A 27,788-nucleotide genomic window follows, 5' to 3' on the forward strand; every position below is an offset into this window, starting at 1 on the left:
TCTATGGAGATGATACAAGATATTCATTCTTAGCTACCATGAGAGCCTTTAAAATATTGGTAGACTGAGTTACATACAAATCAGTCCTGTAGTTATCCTCCCATCCAAGCCTAGTGAGGGACTGTGACCCAGGAGCAGAGGGACTGGGAAGGTCTGGGCATAGAGAAAGGCTTTTTACGATACCTGAGAAAGGCCCAGTCAGCCATGACACTAGCGCAGAACAACTAGATATCAAATCTGGCAGGCAGGATTACACAATATTTTAGCAATTTTTAAAAAGACTTCAAATTTTTCTGTGCAACTCTCTTTTAATTAAAACTGTGCCATCCCTGATCTCTCTGCTTGCTGAAGACTTTGCAGAAGGATATTACGTGGCCTTGTGGACACATGCCAGTTGATATAGGACTGATTTACTCAAATAAACTGATGTGCTAGGCAGCTATGTTTATCGTTCTTGTCAAACGCTTGCTGCCAGAGCTACTTTGTGAAATAGCAAATCACAAAACACTCTAAGGAATTCCTATTAGCTACAGGAGTTCATTAAAAAATTTCTGCCAGTGGAGCAAACACCAGAGTAATGATTCACCCATCATGTTCTCATGTGAGAAGGACTATTTTAAATTAGCAAGGCTCATTCTTTTTTACTTAGATTATCTCTGAATCTATATAGACACACTTTTTTGTTAAGTGCACTTAGCCATTTATTTTCTCAGCCTGCTGTTCTCTTTTGGAAACTGGTACAGCCTTAGACCTAAAATCCATGAGCAGAAATTATTGTTATTCTATTACAAATCATTGTGTATTATCTCACTAAAATGAGTTTCATTTCCTGTCTTTCAAGTGTGTTAGAACACACACTATACATGAAGTCTTACCTTTTTAAAGGTTCTCTAAGCCTGAAAGAACTTGAAAAGAACTTGCACAATATTGCTAGCATTAATAGTAAATTTTACATAAATATTGATGGAATATCCTTCACCAGTGTCAAGATGTGCTAGTTTTCACTTCTGAAAATGGTGCTTTTGAGGCTAGCTATCAAGCCACCAATTCCCTCCACCTGTCCTCAAGTAAAAGAGTCCTGCTGCTGTTTTTAACAAATGACACGTTAATTATAGTGAGTAAAGGGGCAAGCCTGCACTTCTAGTAATGACAGAGTTATATTTGATCAGTTCATTAACTGCAGATTTATACAGCTTGTTGCTACTGAAAATAAAAAGTGCTGAAGCTGTATTAACACCTTCAGTCAGGAACCTTTTAACCATTGATGGTCATACTCTCGATCCATTGTGTATGGAAATTATTAGCCTTTTTGCCACTGTTTTAATTCCATTTTTACTGTACCTGTCATATTACTTTCAGTGTTCACCTCAGGATGCCAGTAACAACAGGACACTTCAGTAGCTACACGGATAACACAGGAATGCCTTCCCATCAGTACTGAGATCATGCTCCCTGATGGGTGGAGCAAGGGCACATTCCCTTGTTAATTGAAGTACATCTCTGCAGATCTCATGATATGTGCTCTGTAAGCTGATGTCTATTTTGAGATATCAAATCTGTATAGAATTATAGATCACACCTTACTGAAAATACAGCTGTAAAAATACTATCAATTTTGGCAGCTTGGGAACACCCAAGCAGCACAGGTCTGTTACTGTAAAAGGTACACAGGACATAGGGACCCTCCTGGCAGCTGACAAAATTAATCATGAGAGTGCATTCTCAGCTTTTCTGCAAAACTACACACAAAACCTCCACCCTTTCTAAATTCTTACTGTACTCAAGAATTATAAATCCATCCAAGTCTGATTACAAACACCAGGGTAAGCTTACCAGGCACAGCACTGTGCTAGCTATAGTTAAAATAACAAAGATTTCTAACACTGAAGCAGAAAACCAGATTAACAACTAGAAACAAGAAGTAGGGATCTGATACAAAGATTATTTCAGATAGCAGGAACCTTTTCTTGGTTGTCATTAGGCTGAATATCAAGCCCATATGAGCCCATGAATGTATATGTACACATGTCCCTTGTAGTTAAAAGGTCATTTGTTCTTTTAGAGATTCCAAACCCAGCTCTGAGCAAGCTGGTGTATTTACACAGCACAGTGCTATGCAGAGATAATAACCTGGAGCCCACAGGCAGCACACATATAAGGGTGCAACCCCACACCCAAGCTATTTAGCAGTGCCTTTCTGATCTAACTGTGCTACTCAGCTGGACCCAACCCAGCCAATGTTAGCAGAACGGTCTCTGCATCCCACCCTGCTGTGCAGTCAAAACACACCCTCGTATTCCTCTGAATGAAACCCTTTGGTTTCTGTGGATGGAGGGGCTATATGTTGGTGATCTCTTATGTAGATGAGAAATGATAACAAATCTCTCGTTTTCTACAGTGCCTTGCAATAGCAAGCTGATGATGACAAATATAACCCGTAAGGAAATATAAATAAATAACCCAAGACATATCTCCAAATTATTTTTGTACAAAAGGCCTAGTTTTCCTTTCACTTTATACTCCTGAATTCAAGGAAATTTTAAGAGGGAAATTAGAGCCATTATGTCTTGTACACAGGGTACAATAAATGACCTGATCAAAAGTGAGAACTCTACAACTTATTTGTCTATTGGAACTATGTATATAAAATATCTCTACTTTTGCTGAACAGTCTATCATCAAATGAAAAAAAACACCATGTTTATTGTTCTGGATCTGAACATTACTTAAGCTGCTCAGCATTTAACTCTCAGTGGCATCTCTTCCCATTTGGCTGTACCACTAGTGCATGGTGAATAGCGGCTGGCATTGTGATAAGAGGCTTTCTTTTCAGAAAGAGCATATGCTGGACAGTGTTGCTTTTCTTCAACTATTGAATCTAAAGGGCACATATACTAGCACAAATGCTTCCACAATAGCTGGCACATATTGACAGTGAATTCTGTAAACGTGTGACAGCGGGCTGCCACATAAGGTCTTAGGCTGTCCCTGCCACAGACTCTGGTTGAAGAGGAGGAACACGGATGTGCCAGGATCTCTGTAGACATCTCCTATAGATATTTTGGATGGCTGATGCTGGTAAACATAGCAAACCAGACAAAGCATTGAGAGGTGAATTTTAACCAATTCACCCACAAAAATTACTCCTGTGTCATTTTCCGTATGAGTGCTTCCGTTTCCCATGGACCTTCCAGTCATTTATTATCTGTCCATTACTTAACTAAATAGTACCCAGTCCTAACCACAGTCTCTGAGAATACAGAGAGACTATTATAACAAAATAATGCAAAATTAATTAGAAAAAATTAGAAAGTCAGGAAGCCATAAAAATAAATGGACATTCTCCAAGGTCAAAGTTACCATAAACGCATGAGGGCTGAAAAAATAAAAATGGAGAAAAAACTTTTAAAATTAATATAATACAAATTTAACTCACACATATGCTGAGATTTATTAAAAAGTCTACCATGCTAAAAACCTGAAATCAGTAAATTTACCTTTTAGAACAAGAGACTACCCATAATTCACTCACAAGATTTGAGAAATATGTATGTTTAATACAGCATTGGTTTCAAGGGAACTCAAAAGCTAAAGCTGTGTTGGCTGGAATAATTTATATTGAACACCTCAAATAACTCACTTCCTTAATTACTGTCTTGTCTGACAGGGAATCTTGTGTACATATATTGTTTGCTTTAGTCACGGAACATGTGATGATGCCTTTGACAAATAGGGACACTATTTCATTACATTAAATCTTACTTTCAAACTAAGAGTTTTCTACCTCATTTGTCAATAAAAACCATTACAGAGTCCTACTATGCTATTGATCCTACTGCTAAACAGGAATTCATATGAAGATTAACCTGAAAATAGCCATAATTTAAAAATACATCTGAGAAATCTCAATGGATCCCCTTCAGAGCTGCTCATCATTGTCATGTAACAGCCATCCACTTGTAGCTGAACCTAAATAGATAGTCTGTACTGGAGAATCTAGTCATTAAGCATTTAGCTAAGGAAGAATTTGAGTTGAGGCAAAAAAACAGCAAGTCATGTTAATAACCACTATTTGCCATGTAGACTTTGAGGAACGATTCCTCACACAGAGAGGAGCTTTATAGCTTTACTAGCTTTTTTGAAATTCTACATACACTCTGAAAATTTCCTATAGCCTTTAAGTGGCCCAATGAAATCACTTTATGCCAAAAGAGCCATGTGAACCTCCATCATGTGCTCCAGAGATACCTGAATATTTGAGCAGACAAAGAATCTCCTCTTGTAGTTTACAGTGTGTGATCTATGGCACGAACTGAGCAAAACTGATTGTTCCAAGCAGGACGCAAAAATACATAGAGAGATGTAGATATGCCCACCATGTAATTTGTCAGACTGAAATTTGATCTGTGGATTCAAGAGGCAGGTACTGAGATTCCTCACACTTCCATTACATGTGGCTTCTGAGATTTATTTCGGATCAGATACAGCCTAATTCCTTGGGATGAACACCTGCACTATGTATGTGGAGCAAAGCTTTCTGAAGGGGAGAAACTTCAGATAAGTGCTTCTGAAGTGAGGTGGTCCACAGACTGGGTGGGAGCCTGAAGTCCCCATCCAGAGCTGAAGCATATTTGAAAGGTTTTTGAAACACAGGTTCTGGCTTAGCTTGCTGGAGATTTTTGCAGAGATATCCCTGTATTGAGCTTCAGTTTTTAAAAGTTTCAAGACATGTATCAGACCCTTGATTTTAAAATATCAAAAGAAGTAGAATCCTCCACTTCCCTTCCTCAGATACCTAAAGAGGTTTGGTTTACACGCTTAGTCTTAAATGTATAATTTTTCATTGCATTGCTAGCTTAAGAACACATGCATACCTTCAACTCTGGATGATAACACACTTCTCCACAGATATTTTCATGCTTTTTACATTCTAAAGAGATGCACATTCTATTACTTTTGCTGCTTCTTGGAGTCTTTGATGGGCTACACCTCTGCCACACTTTACGTAGAAGTTCATATCCCAGGATAATGCCATTTGGTTGTCCTGGTGATGCCCAGTTGATCTGAAGAGATCTACAATAAGAAGAAAAGAAATATTTGTTAAATTACTGAAATCATTTATGTTTCTATGGATACTTACATTAAAGGATTAGCATGTAATAGTTCTATTTTACACTAGTTCACTTGCAGTGAAATATTTGGAAGTGTCCCAATTGTTCCTCTGGATGGTGAATTTCACAGCTGCTTTAATAACTGAAAGGTGTAAAAGTTTGGAAAAAAGTGTCAATATGTGCTAACAGTCTGGAAAAATAAATGACACATGCAACCAAAGTCCTTAAAAGCTGCTATTTAAAAGAAATCTCATTCACACTTCTGGAAACTTATATGTTAAAAAGTTTCTAGCATTTTACTAATTTCATTTCAGTGGTAGGAGAAAGGATTCAGGATGCCTTCTTGATGCTATATCAAAGGTGTACATGAACTACTGTCTGGGCTGGTGTGACCATTCCATTCTCAGATAAGAACGTGGTAGAGGACGGGCAGCTGGGGGGCAAGAGAACACCTCCTGCTCCCCCAGCTATTGCCAGTGCAGCTCACTTACAGTGTGCTCAGTCACCATTTAGAACAGATTTGAATTCTTCTTGCCTTTTCTCTGTTTTCAAAAACATTAAAAAAAAAAAAAGTTGCTTTGAACTGTGTTCTTCAGCACAGAATCAAAAGAAAGAACTCATCACAGCATCAGTAAGCACTAGTTCTCTTCTATGCTTAAATAGTTTCATTGACATAAAATTAGAAGTACAAAATGCAAGTGTTTATCACAAATAAGACTCAAGATTTCTGACTTTGAGCACAAAAGCATGACTGCAGCAGCCTGCATAAGACTGTCTCCAAAACAAAATCCTGTTGATTTGGAGTTCGATATCAGACCATAATCAGTTTATGGAAAAAAGTATCTTAAAGGAAAAATCATGTTAAACTGTAGCATGCCTGTCACTACTAATAAGGTGCAGATAGTGGCTCCAAAATCTCACTTAATATTACAATTAAAAAAATAAGTCAGAAAGGACATTTGAAACAGAAATTTGCTCTTTTATAATGTATATATTTTACATTGGTATTTCAAATGGAAACATCATTTCTTGCATAATCACTATGCAATGTTGCATAAGACATGTTTCTTTCATTATGACCCTCTTTGGGTAGAGAGACAGATCCCATTGCTACATGTAGATCAATAGGAGGACTGACAACATTGCATAATATAGGCTCCAAGTACCTCTTTTTAATCTCCATGTCCCAATTACACAGCCACTATCAGAATGACAGTGACATCATAAATTAGCATTAATTTAAACTGAAGATGTTACAGTGAAACAGCAGGTGCTGAGATAAACTTTGCCATCTTAACAGAATAAAAATAACTGAACTATTATTTCACTTCCTCGAGGTATAAATAGAGGAATACACACAGCAATAAGCCTTTACAGAACAGGAATTAATGTCACCTATGAACAGGTGACTTGTAGTGTCACCATTTTAATTCCAAGGTCTTCATCTGCACCATAGATTTAATTCCATATTCCATACATGGCTATTTTGTATTCAATACATATTCTACTACATGCACACAAACACATACACACACACGTCTACCTTTAAATGGTGTTACAAGAGCTAACTTAATAACTTAGAAGCAGGAAAATATGTTGTATGAACTTCAGAATAAAAAAATATAAAAAGAAAAGGAAAAGAAGGGTAGTACTTCAACCTTTATAAATGCCATTGTAACTCTCTCCTGGTCTTTGCACAGTATAGATCATAGGAGCAAAGAAAACATTCCCAGTCATATTTTTGAATGATTTGCTTTCTGCAAGTTTCATTCAGAACCTCAAGTGTATATTTTCAAAGTATTCTTGCAGGTTTTGCAGTTTTGCAAGTCATATTTCTCTCTAAAATACTTTCAAATTAAGCCTAAGAATTGATGCAATGATTTGGACGTTTGTCTTTTATGCAGAGCTCAGCATGTATTTGTGTTAGTCTCATCACATACAAGGTTTACATTTTAAAAAATTACATCAAATCTAAGATTAAAAGACTTGACTTTCAGGAGTTAGAATTGAAAAAAAAAAAAAAAATCACAGAAAGATCACAAGATTCACCTGACATTCTTAAGACAGGAGACAGGAAACACTGCTCTTATTAATGACCACTGGATAAAATACTTTCCTCATCAGGAGATCACACATACTGAGCAACCTCTTCAGCATTATTGCACAAGAGTTAACTACCTGCTATATCACAGACTGTAGTCCTAACGTAATTAGTAAGGCAAGATGCCATAGTACAGAAAGTCTGATAAATAGAATTATGCATCTGCTGTCACTATAAACTTCTTAGAAAAAATATTTCTATGCCTTGTTTTTCCCATTATTAAAGTAGAGGGAGTGATCAGATTTCCTCCATGGAAACACTATCTTGAACACTTGAACACTTTAGGGAAAGTGCTATAGAACTAAGCATATGTGAGAAACCTTTGTGTTTTGCCTGTCCTCTAGCTATTTCTGATTATCTTGCCATAGGTTGGCTGGACGTGTCTCCACAACAATCTTCCCCAGCATTTCATGTTTATTCACACAGTTAGGAACCTCTTACTTTATTTGTACTTTCCACCCATTTTCCCAGTATGAAAAATCAGACTTACTGGTCTGAACCACAATGTCTCGTCTTCCTCCAGTACCAAGACCAATGTAAAGGACATTTTACACAGCACAGTAGTTTCACACTTTCATATTTGAGCTCCTTTAGAACTCCTAAGAAAATACCATCATCCCAACAATTTATTACTAAATGTTTTATCAGTTTGTTCTAAAATCTTTCTTACTAACATGTTAATTAATCTAGCCCATTCACCCACAAACAGCATCTGAAATGGAAACCTTGTGAAGCTCCATTGACACTGAACGTCAAACAAAATAACTGACCTAGATTTTCTCCCATGGCCTTATCTTCTCTGAGCTTTGCATTAGACCCTGACCGCTGTTTCTGGTTCCTCCAACATGCATAATGGGCCCCCTCTTTCTTCATGAAGCTCTGAAGGATTTTCCCTAGTTTATGCCACATGGTGTTTTCTGAGCCATCAACATTTTAACTAAGCCCTGAACAGAACTTCTGGCAGGATTCATCTGCATTGCGCCTCAGTGTTCGGAAAGGAACAAAGCTGCTACTAAGTATTATTATTAAGGGAAAATTAAGCATGCTGTAATACAAAGAACACAAGAAAGAAAAGAAGTATTTTAAAGGCAAATTAAATTTAATCCACTACACAAACTTTAAGTCGACATCCATGTGCATGCAGTACTGAGAGAACTTTCTAATCTGTGCAATAAAATACATTACTTCTCTATAGAGACAAACTCTTAGGTCTTAACTTAAAACAAAACAAAACAAAACCAAACAAACAAACAAGAAAAACCAACAAAAAAACCATACTTGATTTTAATAGGATTTGTTTCTACCTAATGATGGCCAAAGCCACCCTCCTTCAAAAAAATCCCCAAACCCAGATGAGAAACATAACACAGCAGAATTGGGTCCTGTACTGTTTTCTATTTGAAGTTTGGCATTATAAAATAATCTTCCTATGACTGCGACCTTTTGTGCCAAGTTTCAGCCTGAAGCTGAATTATTAACTGTAAAGGGTGGAAAAGTAAGGTATTTGTAATGGCTCCAATGGTATAACCTTCATTAGAACAGTGTGGATGGAGCTGCTATCAGAAAGACTTCCAAGAAGTTGCTGGGTGAAATTATAATTTATGTCATGTAGCACCTTGAGGCAAACTTTAAAACAATTATTTGTGAATGCTACAAAGACATTATCCTACAGCATTCTCATCAATAATACAGCCCCCCAAAATGATTCAGAAGAGGGAAAAACACCGTGATTCCAATTAAAGACAGTAAACTGCACAGCCTGTATTATATCTCAGGTATCCCACAAGCCTATACTCTAGAAATGCCTTTTTTCTCTGTCTGATGACAGATATGTATTAATATGTCCTCTTGTCTACACAAACTGTGGGTGTTTTTGCCCAAGCTTTTTCTTTTATGGAGGATAAATAAGCAAAATTCATATTCAGCCCAGCACCTGCTGAAGCTGTCAGCTGTAGTGTTTGTCATATTTCAATCAAAGCTGAAGCCAGCCAGTCATTTTTATACTGCACAATCCCTACATACTCGAGGACCAGAATTAATGAATTAGCTATTGATTAAATTCCACTCTAGCAAATCCACCGTGGCAAATAAATGAACTACCCGGGGCACGTGTAGGCCACGGCCAGACATGTCCGGGCAATCGATCAGTAGTTAGTATTCTTTTGGGATATAAGAACAGCTGATGATAATATGACATGTAGGAAAAGGCAGTGTAGAAACAGAGTCTGTTTCTGGCTGAGCAGATTATAAAGTAGGAAGGCATTTTTGATCCCTTTGCATTCATGTGTTATGACATAGTAGTCTATATATAATAGCAGAAACATGCATAAGTGTTTGCAGTACAGACAATACAGACAAAGGCATACATAAGTTAAAGCCAAGGGCAAAAGATGAGATCCTGAATTGAGTTCTTATCATCAAACAAGCTTTGACTATATCTGTTTGTGTGACAGAAAAATAGCAAGCTTAATTTCACCCTTACACAGAGACAAAAGCTGAATTCAAGCAAAATGTAGGAATGATAAACAGCAAACCAAAGTCCTTAAGAGAGTGGAGAAGCAAATAAATTCTGCTAACCATTTCCGAAGGCTCAGATGTTAGATTTTTGTTATTAAAAAAAAAAAAAATTCTTTCTATAAAAGAAACAACTGCTAATGAGCATAATCCACCAGAAGTGTAATAAAAACACAGGAACAATAACATACACACAGGAGGCTAACTGTGTTATTGTTGGTGTAATTCTGAAAAATGTGTTAGAGAGCTTATTTTTAGTCTGTCTTTGGAAGATATGTACTCACAAATAATCACTGTATATGTTACCATTTGGCTGCTTCTAAGGACTGCAAATCTGATGCTCCCTTTACAATGAATAATTTTGCCCATGCCTGTGAATGCAGTGGATAGGCAGACTGCAAACCGTGGTTCAAGGAGACATAGATATGCATGCCTTTTGAGATAGCTTCCTAATTCTTACTGTTGTGATAGGTGACTTTTTTTTACCCATGATTATTCTAAGCTTCCATTATCAGCATCGCATTGCTCCCCGAGCATTAATCTTCCTCTTCTTAACTGACAGCAAAATGTGATAATTTTCATTCCTCTACACTTCTTCTCTTAACTACTTCCACTTACGCTTTATTTATTATCACAGCACACCAATACCCAAATGGGTATGTACATTCAACCAAGGGTGAGATTTCTTCAATTGCTCTTTTGGCCAAAAACTCCAAGACCAAAAATGACAACCATGAGAAACATTTTCAAAGTGCCTACTGAAATCTTGTATGCACCTTATTCAATTGAGAGAAGACAACCTCACATTCTGGTCCCCATTCTGGTTACAAATCGCTCTGATATACGAAAGCCAACCTATAGCATAGTACCTTGAGCCAATTACGTGAATAATGGGTGCTGACAGCTGCTTTGGCTCATCTTCCACAGTTGTAATCTGGGTCCCATTGCTTCTCACACAGGCATACACCGTGCAGGCTTCCATCTGAGGAAGAAGATGAGATTCACATTCTCAGCTGCAGAAATCATTCAGCTCTGCTACTTCCTTGGCCCAAGATTTTATTCTTTTCAATTCAACAGATTCCATATGGTCAGGAAAATACTTCAGTTTTGAGATAACTGTATCTGCCAGCACACATACTGTGCTGTATCACGTTTTCCCACACCATTTTAGAAAAAAAGGGTATATGCAGCCCTTTGGCACTAACTGTTGTTCTCCATTAAATTACCACCAACAGAGTAGCAATGAATTTGTTTTTCTGTATGTTTATGTAGAATAGGGTACACAACACTGAAAAAAACGTACTCTGACTTCAGGCCTTGAGTCAGTTTTCTACACCTGCCATACATTCTAACATGAATATGAGGATAACTTTTCCTTAGTATTTTCTATTCCTTCATGTCTATTCTGGAAAATTAAAAGTGAAAAATACAATTAAGAATCATACACTTAGTTATGAAAAATGCCACAGGAATAAAAATTTATTCCTTCAATTATTGGAATTAAAATACACAAAGGCAACATGAAACAGTTAGTGAAGGTTGCTAACATTGCTGCTGTATTGCCAACAGAGAAGTTGCTCAAAATGAAAGGGCACAAAAGACGAAAGATAATGCTGTAAGATTTCCAGTGAGATGCACATGCATCCAATACAATACTGTTTCCAGGACAAGAAGAAAAAGAATCAAAAGAAAAAAAAATTAAACCAACTTATTTTGGTTTTGCCTATATTAGTCCAGTATAAAGACTTGGAAAGCAGAAGAGAAGAATAATTAACATCTCAAGCAACAGAAGGTGGCCACAGTAAATTAATATAGAGGATCTATAAGTGAGGCAGTACACTGAATTTGCATTGTTATTGAGAAAAGACAAATGTGTTTCCAAGTGGCATTCAGAGAGTCATATGTGTATCCATGGATGGAGGTTTGCCGTTTGAGAGGGGCTGGAACACAGAAGTCTGTTACGGTATGCCTGTCTGTGATGTTTATTTATGGCATGTAGTAACTGGATGCAAATTTTCAGAACAAAGTATACATGGTACTACTAAGTCCTTCTCATATATAATGCAAACCAAACCTGAACAAAATAGACAAGAATAGTTACAGTTAAATGTCGAACTGCATTTCTTGAATACATAAATACCACTTAAGAATAGAAAGATATTGTTTATTCTTTTTTTTTTTAATTCTGCACACAGTATTCTGCCTTCCATTATATGAATATATATGAATAGAGAGGCAAAGATAGAGAAAGGGAAAAGCAAAGAAAATATATTGTACTTATTAACAGCATAAAAAGTACTACTATGATTTCAGAGATCAGCTCTGCTTCTTCCTTAAAAGGATAAGGAGAAAAAAAAATGATAAAAGAATGACAAATGCAATATCATTATTTCTCTGTGCTGATCTATTATGCATGCCTGATGTTTCTAAAACAATTGCAATTTTCTTTTAATGAGTAGGAGTAGAATCTTTTCCTCCTTGTAATATATGTTGGGGCTTTGCTAATGTTGTAGCACAAAGCATTTAGGGGAAAGTAAATGGAGTTTTGATGGTTTGAAAAAAGATAATGGAAATTTGTATTACGAAAAGTGTACACAGACCTAAAATATGCTTTGTATGTATATGCACACAAACATCCATGCAAATATATGTCCACATATGTAAAGAATGTCATGAAACAATGTTCCGCTTGGAAACACAGATATTTTATGTAAAATAAAAGTAACTTACACAACTCAGAAAAGAGATTCTAACCTGTATATCATATACAGTGAACGGAGTCAAATCTGCTAAAATAAAGGACCCCGGCACATTCATTCCAGTCTTGTACTGCTTATTATTTACATAGACAGAGTACTCTGTGACAACACCATTCGGGTTTGAAGGCGATGTCCAGATGACACGTACAGCTGTACTGTTGATGATGACAACCTCTGGAGGGAACATGCCTTCAGGCTCTAGAAATAAAGGAAGAAACTGAATAAACTCCAGCTGTCTCTGCAAAAGCACTTGTTTAACCAAATGCAGATTAGTATTTAGGTTTAGCAAAGGGTTCACTGCTTATCTGCTTCCCTCTGATGAAGTTATCACAGTCTGTAGTCTTCTGTAAATTGGCTTATTATACTCTCAGTTAGAAACCACGAGAGCTGATGGTAAAATGCTTTATACCAGCAGCATAGTGTCAATCATCAGTAGTATGTGGCCAGTGAGATATGATGATAAATTATTTGCCCATCTGCACTGCCAACATACAAATATTATTTTAATGTGCCCCCCAATCCTAATCCTTCCGAAAAAAAAAAAAAAAAAAAGAGGAAAGCAAAACCTGAGACCAAAATACTTTATGTCTGGTGGAACGTGACGTTATCAGCCTCATAGCTGAAGCGATATGAAGCAATATGCAATATTGTCATTATGTAAATGGTTTTGAATGTTGATTACTATAGGTAATGATGAGGTCTAATACTTATTTAAAAAAAGAAAAAAAACCACCTTGCTTAGCGTTAAATTACATAATTATCTAAGCATATCAGAAATAACCATGCAAAGACCTATTTTATCATAAGTACCCATCTTTGTCAGTTGAAAAATTGCCCTTATGATCCATTCTATTTTATAAACAAAAGGTGCTGACCCTTGGCATCAGCAAGGAAATGGAATCCTCACTTAAAGTGCTTTGCTAATGACCTGGAACACTTGCTTCTGAGGTAATGATATTATAATGTTTATAATGAGACTTTATAAAGCAAAAGGATTAGAAATACCATTCTAAACACATTTCAGATGCACATTTTTTTATTATTATTTTATCCTCCTCCTTTCCTCAACCCCCCAGTAGATGCCCACTGGCATAAAAATGACTCATAAAGAATTTTCTTACAGGCTGAACTTACACCTGGAGTTTCTTGTGAGTCAGGAAAGGCCCCGCGTATGACTGTCATGTCAAAAGCACATCGCTTCACAGAGCAAATCTTTTAAAAAACCCATTAATTGTTTCTAAATTCCACCATTTATTGATATGAACTCAGTTCCCAACTTAGTGCACACAGATAGGAGTATGCAGGAGAAGATGAGAACAAACTGGGTTAATATCTGCTATTAGAGCTTTTGCCTCTGTCTCAGTGGGACCGTTTATTGATCTACCACATGATGACAAGCAGCACTTAAGCATTTTAGCGTTTTAGACCTTTTTCCTTTTATACCGGAAATTTTATAATGGAAGGATGACTGATCTCAACCCTAACAAAAATCAATCAATTTCATTCTCAGATTTTAAACCAAGCCAAATACGCTGCTAACCAACCTCCATCTGAGGTAGTCACATGCACAACTTCGCTGTTGATGCTGTGGGCTCCGTTAAAAACTTGAAAAAATATCTGATACTCCGTGTTGGGCTGCAAATCACCTATGACTATAGAGTTTACATCAGCCTGGATCCTCAGAGATCTTCTGTCATCAGTAGAATTCAAGTAGAGGGTGTAATATGCAACATCTCCTTGCAAATCTTGTAGTGCTAAGAAAGTAAAAACACCGGGAGATCAACTGACAAACATTCAGTTAGCAAGTTTCTTATCAACAACATTTACTTTGAAGAGAAAAAACAATTTTATGTAGACTTCCTTATCAAAAAACAAAACCAAAACCAAATGAAGATTCCATTACCTGCCTTGAATTTCACCCTTATAAGCAGTGATGAAGACTGCTCCTCCAAACTTGTCAAAATCGCTAACAGTTCATCATCCTATCTAATACTGGAGAAAGCTTTCTTTCTCTAGACATCCCCATGATGACAATGGAATCTGTGAAGTAAATGAATTAATAGGGGAAACCTGCTGCTAGCAGTGGTGTGCCGACCTTGCAGCTTGCCGCTGTGAAAGGGTGGCTTTCACCCAGAAAGAAGGAAGAGAGCAAATCAGATTGCTCTATGGCACTAGTTGAAGTTGGAAACATCAAAGATGTTTTTCCCTTTTTGCTCCTTCCCTCACAACGCTCCCCCACACCAAAAGTACTCAATTCCTGTGTTTGTCCTCTGGCTGTGAATAAGGGGCAAGTACCAATGCCTTAAATTATAGCTGCATTCACCTTTACACAGACAGCCTTTTGGCCATAGTGAAAATGAAAATCTATGTGTTACTATTTTAGAACAAGCATGATAGCATCATCTACATGTAAAGCTATACTATTCTCAGAAGCATTACATTTACAGGGGAAGAAAAAAACAACTCCTCACATTTCTTCCTAAAATGTGTTTTGCCCAGCGTTAGCTTCTCCAGTGAAAGAAAGGAAAAAACCACTATGATTTTCTGGCTACACAGGGAAGGACATTCACTGGTCTGAGCTGGTGCATAAACATGGATTCCAGGCAAACCTTGCTCCCCCATTTTCGTAACTCAGATGTAGTTTATTATCTCATCTGTCCTTTGTCAAACAGTTTAAGTTCAGATCTGATCAAATGCACCTGCTTTTCCAGTATCAAGATGAAATGAAAAATTACCACAAAAACTTAAAGCACTATTACATATTGCTTTAGGTGACACACCGTACCACTGAGCAGGACTCAGCCGACTGGGAAAGAGCACTTATAAAAGCCAAAAGCATAGTTTCAGTTTTAATAATACACGGTTTTGTCATAGAAATTCCTAATCGAGAGTGATATGTTGTTTCTATTTTAAGTGGTACAGATACAAGTCCTAAATCCTTAGAAGTCTGAAACCTTCAACAAGTTTTCCAGAAAAAGAAAGATAGCCAAGCAATTTACATTAAGAACTCTCAACTTCCCAAAGACAAGAAGAAAATAATTTGAAAACTAATATTATTTAAAAAATCAAAATTTATGTATGAAAAGTAGTTAATATGATTATTGCCACATAGGAAGTAATAAAATATGATAAGGTTTTCAAATATTGAATGGCCCTGTCTTGGTGTTTAACCTTTGTATTCACAAACATACATGAAGGAAATTTCTAAGGTATGAATGAAAATAAAACCAGATTGCATTACCTACATCTAGAAGGTCAGGGGTTTAGATTACTAAGGTAATGAAACTTCAGTGAGCTGCTTCAGATCTATTACATTTGTCAGTTTTTATAAGCATGCTTAATTCAGTCATGCAATTATAAAATAAAGAGACGATATTTGTTGCAATTCAGCACCCAGTCCTTATAAAATCATTTGCATGTAAGTCATGCAGAAATTCCCCACTACTGTATTAGCAAACCAACTAGAGAAACTAGCTAAATTCATTTTAAGGAGTAGAGCAAAAAGAGAGAGAAAGGGGATTCTCTCATCCCGAAGGGAAGTATTTGTAAATTTTTATACAAAGGGATAAAGTATACCACAAAGACAACAGAATTTTGTGTACTACTACTTTATATATTTCTCATGAGTTTATATTAACTATTTCTTCACTTTCACTATTCTCATTTTGCAGAAGTAGCATATAATAAATACGAACATGAGTGAGAAATAGCAAAACGGGCACATTTTTTTTCCTATTTCTTTCCTCTCCTTTCAAGGACGCTTAGGTATATTATAAATCAAGACAAGGACTGTGTTTCCTATGAGAGCAAGGCAGGCTAACATAAGTGATGGCAGGTTAACATCTAGTTATTGGAATAAATACTAAGCACACTTACTTGGTTGTGACCATTCCACTTCTACAGCAGTGTGATTAACAGCACGTGCACCGACGACACTTCCTTTCTCTGGTAATCCTGCTAATGTAGTAGCTATCACTTCTTCACTTGATGTATATCCTACCTCGTTGTGCACTATGAGCTTGTACTCATATGTTGTGTACCTAAGACATTTTTAAAATAATTAAATGGAACGAAAAACACAGACATAGAAAACATTTGCTGTAAGCCTTCTGCCTGTGCCAAAGTTTTGTTGTTTCTTCCCTCCCCCCAGTCTGAAAAAATCAGCTGCATTGTTTGCATCAATTAAGTCTCTATAAGAGGTGTCTATTTTTTGGAAATAATTCAGCAACATTAACATGATAACAAAAATAAAACACATTCTTTCACTTCTTCATAGCTGTAGCTTCAGAGGTGTTGAGAGATTATAGCTCAATTCAATATGTAATTACAGCAGTGGCAACCTGCCAAAATTTGGATCAGAATTTAATCAAATGAGGCTTTTTTCCTCTTTTGGGAAAGCCATTGATTTTAACTTGCAGAGTCTCATTTGTAAAAGTGATTCACCACACAGCCAGGACTCCCACTACAAAAACATTAAAAAAAAAAAAAAAGTGCCTAGGAATGCAAACTCATTTAATTTTCTTCAGACCTGTATATATTCAACTTACATAGATTTATTAAATACTTCATGCATATTTAGTAAACTAAGCAACTGTCACTCCACAATTTCTTCTCTATATCAACTGGCATACTAATGTATTTTAAGTGGGATTTCATGATCTCAAATTTAATTTCATCATAAAAAGTGAAACTGTGCAATCACAGAAACACTGGATCATCTTGTTCAAATTTTCACTGAAGCTGCAGCACTTTGGGATAAATATCTACAAATGCAATAAAGGAACATACAGTAAAGGCCTAATATTTAGAGATTTCACTACAAAAAGTCACTCACTGTACATTTACTTTTACTTTTTTTTTTTAACTGCTTTGCTCTAGCACCTCATATTATGCAACCATCCAGTCTGACTTTCAACAGAGCTAAGCTTTAACAGTCCCACTGAGAAGAAAGCAAACTAATGGGAGCTTACTAGCTGCAGCTGTAACTATAAGCATGTAGAATGGTGACAATATACATAACATTTCCCTCTCTGCATTTTCTGTCACTTGCAAACGTAGTATTTCCATGGACACTGTAGCACACATACAATAAAAATTGTAATTTGATGATGAGAATTTGAGATTCATTTTTAGATCCATATTTCCAACAATGAAGATGAAATTTGTTTTAGCCTACTAGAAAAGAAGAAGCCATCATTGTTAAAATAGACTTCTGTCAAGAATATAATAAAAATTCATTAATTCTGAAACATGTTTAAAGCATGACACAAATGAAAATAGATGCTGATATATGGATTTTCTTTCTGTGAAAAATAAGTTTTGAGGTTCTCTGAAGCATCTTCTCTCCAGCCACAAAATCATCCGGAGCTGGTGACTGCAAAAACATAGCTGCAGGTTGCAGAAACCTGCCCAGAAGAAGTGTTCAGGTGTGTCCGAGGGTTAGGCACACTTTTGTGGTCATAGCTCATTCAACCCAAAGGGTCATTGTGCCTAATGGCTTCTCACTGAGGTCCTGTGAGAATTAATTGCCCCACCTGAATTTCTTGTGTAACTGCTGCACACATCAGCACTGAAACCAAAGGAAACCCTACGTGGAATTTCAAACACAGCTGAAAGAAAGAAATGGACACTTGGGCATGATGGAGTAGAAGAACAGCTCCATGATCAGTTATTGCAATGGATGAAAATGAGCAGAGACTTTCAGCAAGCAGGCAGTGACCAGCCAGATGCTGGAGCCCTTGGTTTGGTCTATAAAACAGTCTGGAGCAGAGGTCACATTCTGCCTCTTCACACCGTGCTCAGGAGGGATGCTCACACAGCTTTTACCAAGATAAGCAGAAGCAACATACAAATATTTGAGGGGCAATGATTGACATGTGGTCCTCATAAAGCATGTCAGCACACAAGCACAGAGAACACACACATCCTGAAACCATCCACGAATGCTTTCCTGAGATTGTACCTACAAAAAGCAATGCAGAATCCATGTTGAATTTTGTTAATATGTGTGTTGGCTTGTCTTAAGGACAGGAGGCTTGACTTCAAGATGTGGAAACTAAGACTGATCAAGAGCAAATGCCTTGCTCTGTACCACACACAAGGTCTGACACATACTGAGAAACTGAACTCACTCTCCATTTCCCCACTCTCAACACTCTGCATTTAACTATAATGAAGCTAAGACAAAGCTGCCCTTAAATTAGATCTGCCGTGAGTGTGATAAATACTCTTCTTGCCTTTGGAGATATTAAAGCAATTATTAATCTGCACTTTTAAAACCAGGTAAGAAAAACAATGCTGAAACCAAGTTTGAAATGTTTCCCAGCTAGGACTTCTCAAACATTCATTCTGCAGGTGTGATGACTCTGTCCACACACAAATCTAGAGCGTATGTACACATACATCTAAATGGTTTGATTGCATGAGCATATCAATGCTAAAATTTCACAACATCTTTATTTTCATTTGTTTTTCAGAGCAAAACAATATATGAGACAAGAATAACAGACTAATAATAAATCCCTGCATATTAGAATTATTAATAACAAAGATGATGACAAAAAATATTTCATTACATAATTAATATGTTCACTACATAAAGACACAAGAAATACTTTGAACTATTAAACATACACTATACAAAATGCCAGCATTTGTTTTTATAGTTTTTGTAATCTCACCTGCTAAGACCCTTATCTTCATAAAACCACTGAGTTCCTGAGTAAATATTGTGCCACAGATTTAAATCTTCAGGGGGATTTGATGCAAGTGGTTGCTGGATTTTACGTCTCAGGAGCTCATATCTAACACAAAAGACAAGCGAACACCAGGATTATCTCAACTAATGTTATTACACACACACAAAAAAAAAAAGACCAAAAACCCCAACCAGTTGTGTTGTTTGGTTTTTTTTAAAGCCACACATTATTTTGTTTTTACAGCTGTAAACTTTCTGAGATAAACATTCTTTTCAATGTTTCATGGTTTAAAACATTCAATTACTTAAAAAAGCTACTTTGAAAATGCAAAATGAAGCACTTCCATTTGAAAGAATGAGTTTATTTAACGATTTACAGATTTTAAACTTTGTGGAAATGCTATGAAGATCAAGTCCAAATAGCCTAGTAACGGTGTCTTATGCAGACTTGACTGATGCCATCTGATAGGCACAGACTGCTCCAGAATAAGAAATTACAGTGTCTCTTTCTTGCAAATGTGCTGAAACCTATTTTACTGTTTATAGCAACTTAAGCGTGCATTTGTGTTTAACGTGTGTTTGCAAAAAAACACAGTGTAAATGACAGGTGACAAAATGGTGTAGAATGAGTTAGCTGTTCCATCTTTGGACTTTAGCAAGACACCTTTGTGTCTGGGTAGAGATTCATGATATGAGCTTGAAAGACCAAACTATTTCATCTTGGTTTTAATCGGTATCTGAAGCTGTATTCCTGTCTCTGTTCCAAACAGCAGGTCAGCTAAAGCCCATCTTTCATCAAGTCACCCATGAGACCGCCTGATTCAGGAAACATCCTTGTCACCCATTCTGCATCACTCACCCTTCATGATCTTTTATACAAACCCTTTATGGAATTTGACAACGATTAAGTCACTTAATGTCTACACAAACTAAAGGCGATAACATTTCCTAATCATTCTAGGGATTACATAGAGAACTATACTGTAAAGGAAACAAAATTATATAGATTTGTTCAAAATCTTTAGGATTAGTATTATTACATTTTACAGGACTTTCTAAAATAAGATTTTCATTTCAGTTTGATAGAGGTGTTTTCTTTGTAAGGCACCAGATGTTTGTACTCTTCCTACCAGAACTGCTTTCAATGCTGAGCTGCAGTTTTAATCAAACTAGAATTACAACAGTGTTTCCACTGATGCCCAGCAAATTAGGGTCATATGCATATATATATTCACTTAAATCCGCAAGTTGATTCTCTAAAGTGCTGAGCTGCTGTGTATATACCTTTCCTGTCCCTGCCTTCCCCTCCTGCCCCATTTTGCTGAGGTACTACTGTTAAATTCCAGCCAAAAGTATGCGGATGCTCAGGCAGATCTTAAACACCCTCGCTTTAAGCACTTTTTGTGCAAATGTTCCCTTCTGTGTTTAAGGATTCTGCAGAATGCCTCAGTGTGGGTCACCACCCCGTATTTAATAGGTACTGCATACATTGATTTTGCTTTACTTCAAAAACAGAAATCAACTGAGAAGCTCTTTTACAAGACAGTTGAGACTCCCTATGCCCCATGGCAGTGAGATTGTACAGGCATAAATTCCAACAACTTTTGCCCTTGAGTTTGGGGAATAATCCTCAACAGCTACAAACACAAGCATTGTGCCACTACCGTTAGTGATGCAAAATCAAATTGCTGAAGAAGTTGGGAGTATAACCTCAGAAATCAAATAGTAAAAACTAATTAAACTCCAATTCTGTCAAAACATTCAGATGACTTTATACACCCAGAACAACTCTCCCGTGGGTGGTTCACCACTGTCAACAGAACCCAAAACCAGATCATTACAGTTTTATTAGGAACATTCCTGGCATATTCCGTCCAATATATTTCATAGTCAAGTAATGAAAAGCATCAAAATCCTTTTGAATGCTGAATGGTGATCATGTGTAAATCACCCCCACTGGCAGCTGCTGCTGCTACTCTGCTTGCTGCAGACTTCTTGCTCCATCATGCTGTACAGAGCAGCTGCTTCAGTGGTTGTTCTTGTTGAGGGCAGCATGGCACACCATGAAGGAAATGAAGTCTGCAGATGTAGGTCGTGCTGAATTACTTCAATAATCTATGGTAAAATGGCCATGTTGTTAACCCCAGAATAACAGGGACTGGTTTTCAAATCTTCAAATTTTATTGTAGAGCAATCAGCATCTCACTCAGTTATAGTGTGCCCTAATTAAGCCTGAAGAAATAGTCAAGCTACTGTGCTGTAATAACATACGCAACTGAAACTGCATTACATGATAATTATTGAACCCATCAGTGCGCCTAGAAGAGAGCTACTAACCAGAACATATGGAGTACAGAGATATAACTCCATGCACAGTTTCACATACATTAAAGCACTAGAATGAAAGATGTATTTGACATTTTTTATTGTGTATATATAAAGATACATTTGTCTTTATAAATCTTCATGCACTCAAATCCACATTTTTTTAATGTATATATACACACACACTCAGTAATCAATAGACTCAAATCAAGGTCCCCACCCCAGCATTCTAGACTGATGTCAGAGGAGATGCCTTCCTCTGGTTGCTGTGGTGGGATCCAACCTGCTACACCCAGCACTTCCTTGAATTTCCCATTTTTGAGTCTGCCCCCAGCATTTTAACTTCCATTTTTCTCATGCACACTCTCATTTGCAATTTCGTTAATCAGTTACGTTCTGAAGATTATTTCATGTCATCACACTTCCAAATGGTCACTTTATGTGGAATAAGCCACAGAGAGTATTGAGAATATCAAACGAGTTAGTTACTTATGTTCACAGAGATCTCATACTTTTCTTGTCATTTTGTTGGTGGAACGTATTGCTTGAACCTGCCACCAAAATGTGGCTGATGCTGCAGCCCAAACCCATTCTGACTTTGCAAATGTCCTGTGCTTGCTTCTTCTGGCTTTTCACACAGAACTCATCTGAAAGACCCAGAGCCTTCTGGAATTTGTTCCACAAAGGAAATACCACAGCACAGACATCATGCTTGCTCTTAAAAATCCTAACTTTTGTTTAAAACAATTCAAAGCTCACCCTGCTATCATCTGCTTCTAGGCATACCCACTTTCCATGAGTCCACTCACTGGCTCCTGAACTCTAAAGAGGAACTTCCAAAAGTCAGAAATGTAGAGATCACCTCATGAAGTTTGCATCACTCAGAATTTTCTGAGTCAGATCTAGGTAAGGAGAAGAAAACTGCCACCTCAGTTGCAACTAAGAGCTTACCTCAGATGAGGACCATTCGGCCTTAGTGGTGGTTGCCAAGAAATGGCAATAAAGGACTCGCTGATTGGAGTCACAGACAATGGACTAACACTCTGAGGCACTGCTGAAGGTGTAGTCACGCTTGTAGGCAAACTCTCCGTGCAGCCTCCTAGAAAGCCATCGCCTCCAGAACAAGCTATTACAGTGACCGAGTAGTTTGTATAGGGTAGAAGATTAGTCACCAAATGACTTAACATTGATGAAGTGTTCCCAGTAATGACAATTCGTGGATCAGGCATGCGAATCTCATAGTTAAGGATTTCACCATTCTGTATCAGAGGAGGTTTCCATGAGACCTGAAAGAGGAGAAAAAAAAAATAATTGATATAACAGGTCTGTTACAGTCAGAATGCAGAAATACAGACACAACAAGTGGGATCTGAGGATGTGTTTGTCCTTCATCAAAACAGACTTTGTGTAAGACTTTTAACTGAAATTTTATTTTTAAGGGTACATCAGTTAGAAATCTAATCTCCTTTAATTTTAGTGAGGGTTGCAGTAAGAGTTGTAACCATTGAAAACTCTACTATTTAGCTTCAACCAGTAAAATGTGAATGCTCCACTTCACTCAAAATTTGGAGGTGTTCAGATGCATTAACAAAAGTACACTAATTATCATAAGTATCACTAAGTGCCATTTATTTTCTTAGGGTGTATCACCTGTTGTGCTCATCTATTTGGGCAGAGTATAAAGAAATCTTACTTTGTGTTTGCAGAGTTTTCAGAAGTATTTAACTACATTAGGTTCTATGAGAAACAAGATTTGTCTGCACTCTCTATATGATGAAATATGCAGGTTTTCCCTTTTATTTTTCAGTAATAAATTACACTGGTAAGTATCAGACTACTAACAGACACAATTTTCAATTTTTAGAACAACAAATTCCCGCTGAGAAAACTTTATCACTAAAAAACTGGAAATTACATGCAGAATTCATGTTATATATATGTATATACATATTGCTATGCTTACTGTGGCTTTACTCTTCTTAAACTGATGTTAGGTGTTTGGGTTTTTTTAAGTTTTCCTTTTTTTTTTAAAAAAAAAAAGTATATTATTCTATATATTTATTCTTACCAGCTCCACTGAGGAATCACACTCAAATCATCATACGGTAAAGTACAAGGATGTTCTCAATTATTTTTTAAGGCTTTTTGCCACAGTATCATGACAGAGGGCAGTTTGAACTGACACAATGAGGATATGTAACTGAATTAAGAATCTCAAAATCTCATAAAGGTAGTGTAAGAGCATCTATTAATCCTTCCAGTCCTTCCTTCCCTAGAAGACCCAGTGTAGGAAGTACACCAGCTCTGCTTTGCTCATCCGTGGGACTATTTTCCTTGCCATCGACCCACTCTTCTATAATATTTCCTGTCTCTTTTCCTCCCAGGCACGGGGTAATTAAGTATTGAATACAACATTGCAAAGAACACAGAAATGCAGAAAACCGAGATGCAAGTATGTGCAGAATAAAATGAACAAAGATAATACTAAAGTGCTAAATAGTAATACCAAGATACTTTGTTGAACTTAAGTTTGTTGGGCTTAAGTTGAACTTTTTCCTTAATTCTTTCCAGCCTCTAAAGTAAGTATCTTTAAAAAGGTATATGCACAATTACACATGGCCGTGGAAACAGAGCAGCTTGATTTATAAAATGACTTTTAAAGGACCCTTGGGGATTAGGAAATGTTATATTTCAGGTACAGAAGGACCTCTTAGGCCATCAGACTTGTAAGAAACCTGGCAGAAAAGTACTGGAGAAAGCTGAAGGATTTTGATAACGGAATCTGGAATACTATTAAACAGAGAATTAGAAACAGGGTGATGTTGAGTAAAGACAGCACAAACAAGATTATTGGTGCCCATATAAGAAAGGCTTAGCTCTGGCTAATTATCAAATGCTGTATTCAGATTTCTGCTACTTCTGGCCCCAAATCACAACCAAAAAAAATGAAGAAAATACTATTGATAAAGCAATGCAAAATTTCACAGAGGGTAGAAATCAATTCTTCACCATTCTCACAGACATTTAGCAAAACTTCTATTTTGAAGTACTTCATGTGATCTAGTCGTAAGCTTAGGAAGGAGAGAAGAATGGAAGATTAGCACAGACAGCAGCAAGTATGTGCTGGTTTTGGCTAGGACAGAGTTAATTTCCTTCATAGTAGCTGGTATGGGGCTATGTTTTGGATTTGTGCTGGAAACAGTGTTGATAACACAGGGATGTTTTAGTTATTGCTGAGCAGTGCTTACACAGAGTCAGGGCCTTTTCTGCCTCTCACACCACCTCATCAACGTGGGGGCTGGGGGTGCACGAGAAGCTGGGAGGTGACACAGCTGGGACAGCTGACCCCAACTGACCCAAGCGATATTCCACACCATATGACATCATACTCAGCATATGAAGCTGAGGGAAGAAGGAGGAATGCAGAAGCATTCAGAGTTATGCTGTTTGTCTTCCCAAGTAACCATTACGTGATGGAACTCTGCTTTTCTGAAGAGGGCTGAATGCCAGCTCCTCCATGGGGAGGAGCAAATGAGTTCCTTTTTTTGCTTTGCTTGCATGCACAGCTTTTGCTTTACCTATTAAACTGCTTTTATCTCAACCCATGAGTTTTCTCACTTTCACCCTTCCGATTCCCTCCCCCATCCCATTGTGGAGGGAGTGAATGAGCAGCTGCGTGGTGCTTAGTTGCTGGCTGGGGTTTAACCAGAACAAACTAGAAAGCAGGCAGGCCAGTAAACTTCAGATGGAATTTCCAATCTCAGTGCTTTTTATTGCTACTTTACTGCTCCTGCTGGATGCGTTGTAGGAAGAGAAGAAACATGCATCACAGAAAGAGAGGAATGCACATTATTCCCTGCTGTTTTCAGGGACATATCTTTGAAGTTGCTGGAAGAAGCACAGAAGACTTTAAGGTCTGTCACTCTACAGCAAAACACCTATTTCTGCAACCATGATGTTATTCTTTTTTGAGGTGTAGCACCTATCCTGAAATTTTGCCTCAGTGAAGTGTGGCTAAAGATGATATATTTCATGTCTTTTTTAGGAATATTAATAAAGTACATGTCATTATGAGGGGAAGAAAACCTTCTTGTTGCTTAATGCAAGGTGTCTTCTAATAAAAGAACTACATGGCAAATGCTTTGGAAAATTCCTAGTACTACCCTCTCAGAAGAAAAAAATTGTCTAAAAATGTTCACCTTCTACCAAATCTTGTTTTATTTCCTGGAAGAGTAAAGGTGTTATTTTTTAATTACATTACATATTAGGTGCCTAACTTTTACATCTGAAACCACGAAATTACTCTAACAGAATTTACACAAGATTCACCATACACTGTAATCCCTTCACATTAAGGAACAGATTAATAACATGGGGAGGAGAACAGACACTTCTCCAGAACCTCAGCTCCTGAGTCTTATACAGCATGTGCACTAGCTGGTAAAACTTGGAAAGACTCCCAGGTGTTACTTCACAGCATTTGCTGTGCACTAGCAGATAAAATACTTCATGCTGTACATAACATAGATGCTTCATGGGGCTTACACTGGGAATATTCTCTCTCTTTTATTTTGTTCTTTTTTCTAAAAGACATTAAAACCAGGCTGAACAGAAAGAAAATTCAGTGAGCAGCATGACACAGAATGCAACTTTTTTTTTGTCTGAGCATGGATATCTTGTACAAAGGTATGCAGATGAGTTATCGCTTTGGTTTGTATTTTTTTAAACTACACAAAAAGGATGACCAAGGATACTCACAGTCACTGCTGTGTCACTTGACCTGCTTTGAATGACATATGTCACCTGGAAACGAGAGGACATGCAGTCTCTGACAAACCTCTCTTGTCAAGAGGCAAGGGACTGCTTGAGCCATACAGTGTAAATGAAGATGATGGAGCCCGCCTGGTTAACACACATGTGGCACTACTGGACCCCTTCTCCACTTTGATGTGCCAAGGTTTGAGGTAAGAACTTGGCAGTGCATGAAAGCAGGAAAGCTCACTAGACAGGCTGTGTTGGAAGCAGTAACAGTTTGTTCATTGATTTGAAGCTCAGCACTGAGACCATGAAAGAGGATGCCCATGAGGAAGAGAGAATAAGGTAACTACTGGGAGAGATTAACCGATTCAATGTAATGACTCTGGAAGCTCTCATTTAAAGATCAAAGCACCTTATTTTCTCCACCACAAAATTTAAAGAGACAGAAATTAACCATTTTCCCTCCATTAAACAGTTATAACCTTGGAAATTCTGAGCTATATGAAGAGAAGCATTGGCACACGGGTAACTATTTTACTAGTTCAGGTGTGGCTTCAACAGTTTGCTTTTAAATCAGTGTGTTTCACTTAGTTTTATTCTAATTTCTCCTAGCTATTGCTTGTAACATGTACAAATTGAATGTAATAAACACTACTGAGAGCTTTTCACTGTTGGTCTCAAAGCATGTTGTTTCAAATTGCAAGTATTATTATTCCAGTTTTACAGATGAAAAGACTAAATCCTAGACTAAGTCACATATCAGAAAGAAGGAAAACTGAAAACAAAGACCTGCTACCCTAATTCTGTATTCCAGCCACTGGACTATAGTCCTCTGGCAATCCCCTGGGCCTCAGAAAAGTAGTTGGGAGATGAGTTTCCTCGTGAGTTCTTATCCGCCTTAACAGAAATTATAGTGGGATTCAATCAAGAGCCAGTATCATATCAGAAAAGCAAATCCTGACAGTCACTGATACTTATTCTCATACACTTCGCATATGACTTACATTCAACTTTAGCAAGCACTACCACAAAATAATAGCATGATCAAGTTTGCTGTAACAGACTGCTACTGCAAAAACTTCTAGAAGCACTTAGCTTGAGTAGTCGCAAAACAGAAAGAACATTTATTTTTGATCCAAAACACCTACTACAGTAAAGTGTTTAAGCTCTATCAAAGGCAAGGGCATAATGCTGATGAAATCCTGATTAGTTCACCCCACTGTATGATCTGTATCAAATGAGCAAGCTGTGCAAGAAATCACAGTCCTAAATGTGGTAAACCTCTAGTGTGCAAGTTAAGGTTGTTCCTATGGGTGTTGGAGTACCCTAAAGTCGCTCAAGCAGCACTTATGTGGCAAATAAACCAAGGTCTCACTGACCTTAGCAGCATTACAAGGAAATCTTCACACAAGGATTGATTGCTCCTAAACAATTTCCCCAATGCACCAGACATACCTGCATAAAACTGGAAGTGTGATGAGTAAAAGTCCAAACTCTTTTTTTTTGGCCCCAGCACTAAGGTG

General features: G+C 37.3%; 1 protein-coding gene across 1 annotated transcript in view; it reads right to left on the reverse strand.

Annotated features, from left to right (window-relative positions):
• Positions 1 to 27,788, reverse strand: part of USH2A (usherin) — a 393,053-nt gene that overhangs the window by 93,954 nt on the left and 271,311 nt on the right. The window contains exons 41-47 of the mRNA XM_065630575.1: positions 22,459 to 22,793; positions 19,166 to 19,288; positions 16,362 to 16,525; positions 14,030 to 14,239; positions 12,481 to 12,683; positions 10,596 to 10,708; positions 4,875 to 5,073 (exon numbers count right to left, since the gene is read on the reverse strand). Coding sequence (XP_065486647.1) covers positions 4,875 to 5,073; positions 10,596 to 10,708; positions 12,481 to 12,683; positions 14,030 to 14,239; positions 16,362 to 16,525; positions 19,166 to 19,288; positions 22,459 to 22,793 — 1,347 coding nt within the window. The remainder of the gene's footprint in view (positions 1 to 4,874; positions 5,074 to 10,595; positions 10,709 to 12,480; positions 12,684 to 14,029; positions 14,240 to 16,361; positions 16,526 to 19,165; positions 19,289 to 22,458; positions 22,794 to 27,788) is intronic.

The sequence above is a fragment of the Caloenas nicobarica genome, chromosome 3, assembly GCF_036013445.1.
Source record: "Caloenas nicobarica isolate bCalNic1 chromosome 3, bCalNic1.hap1, whole genome shotgun sequence".
NCBI classification, from domain to species: domain Eukaryota; kingdom Metazoa; phylum Chordata; class Aves; order Columbiformes; family Columbidae; genus Caloenas; species Caloenas nicobarica.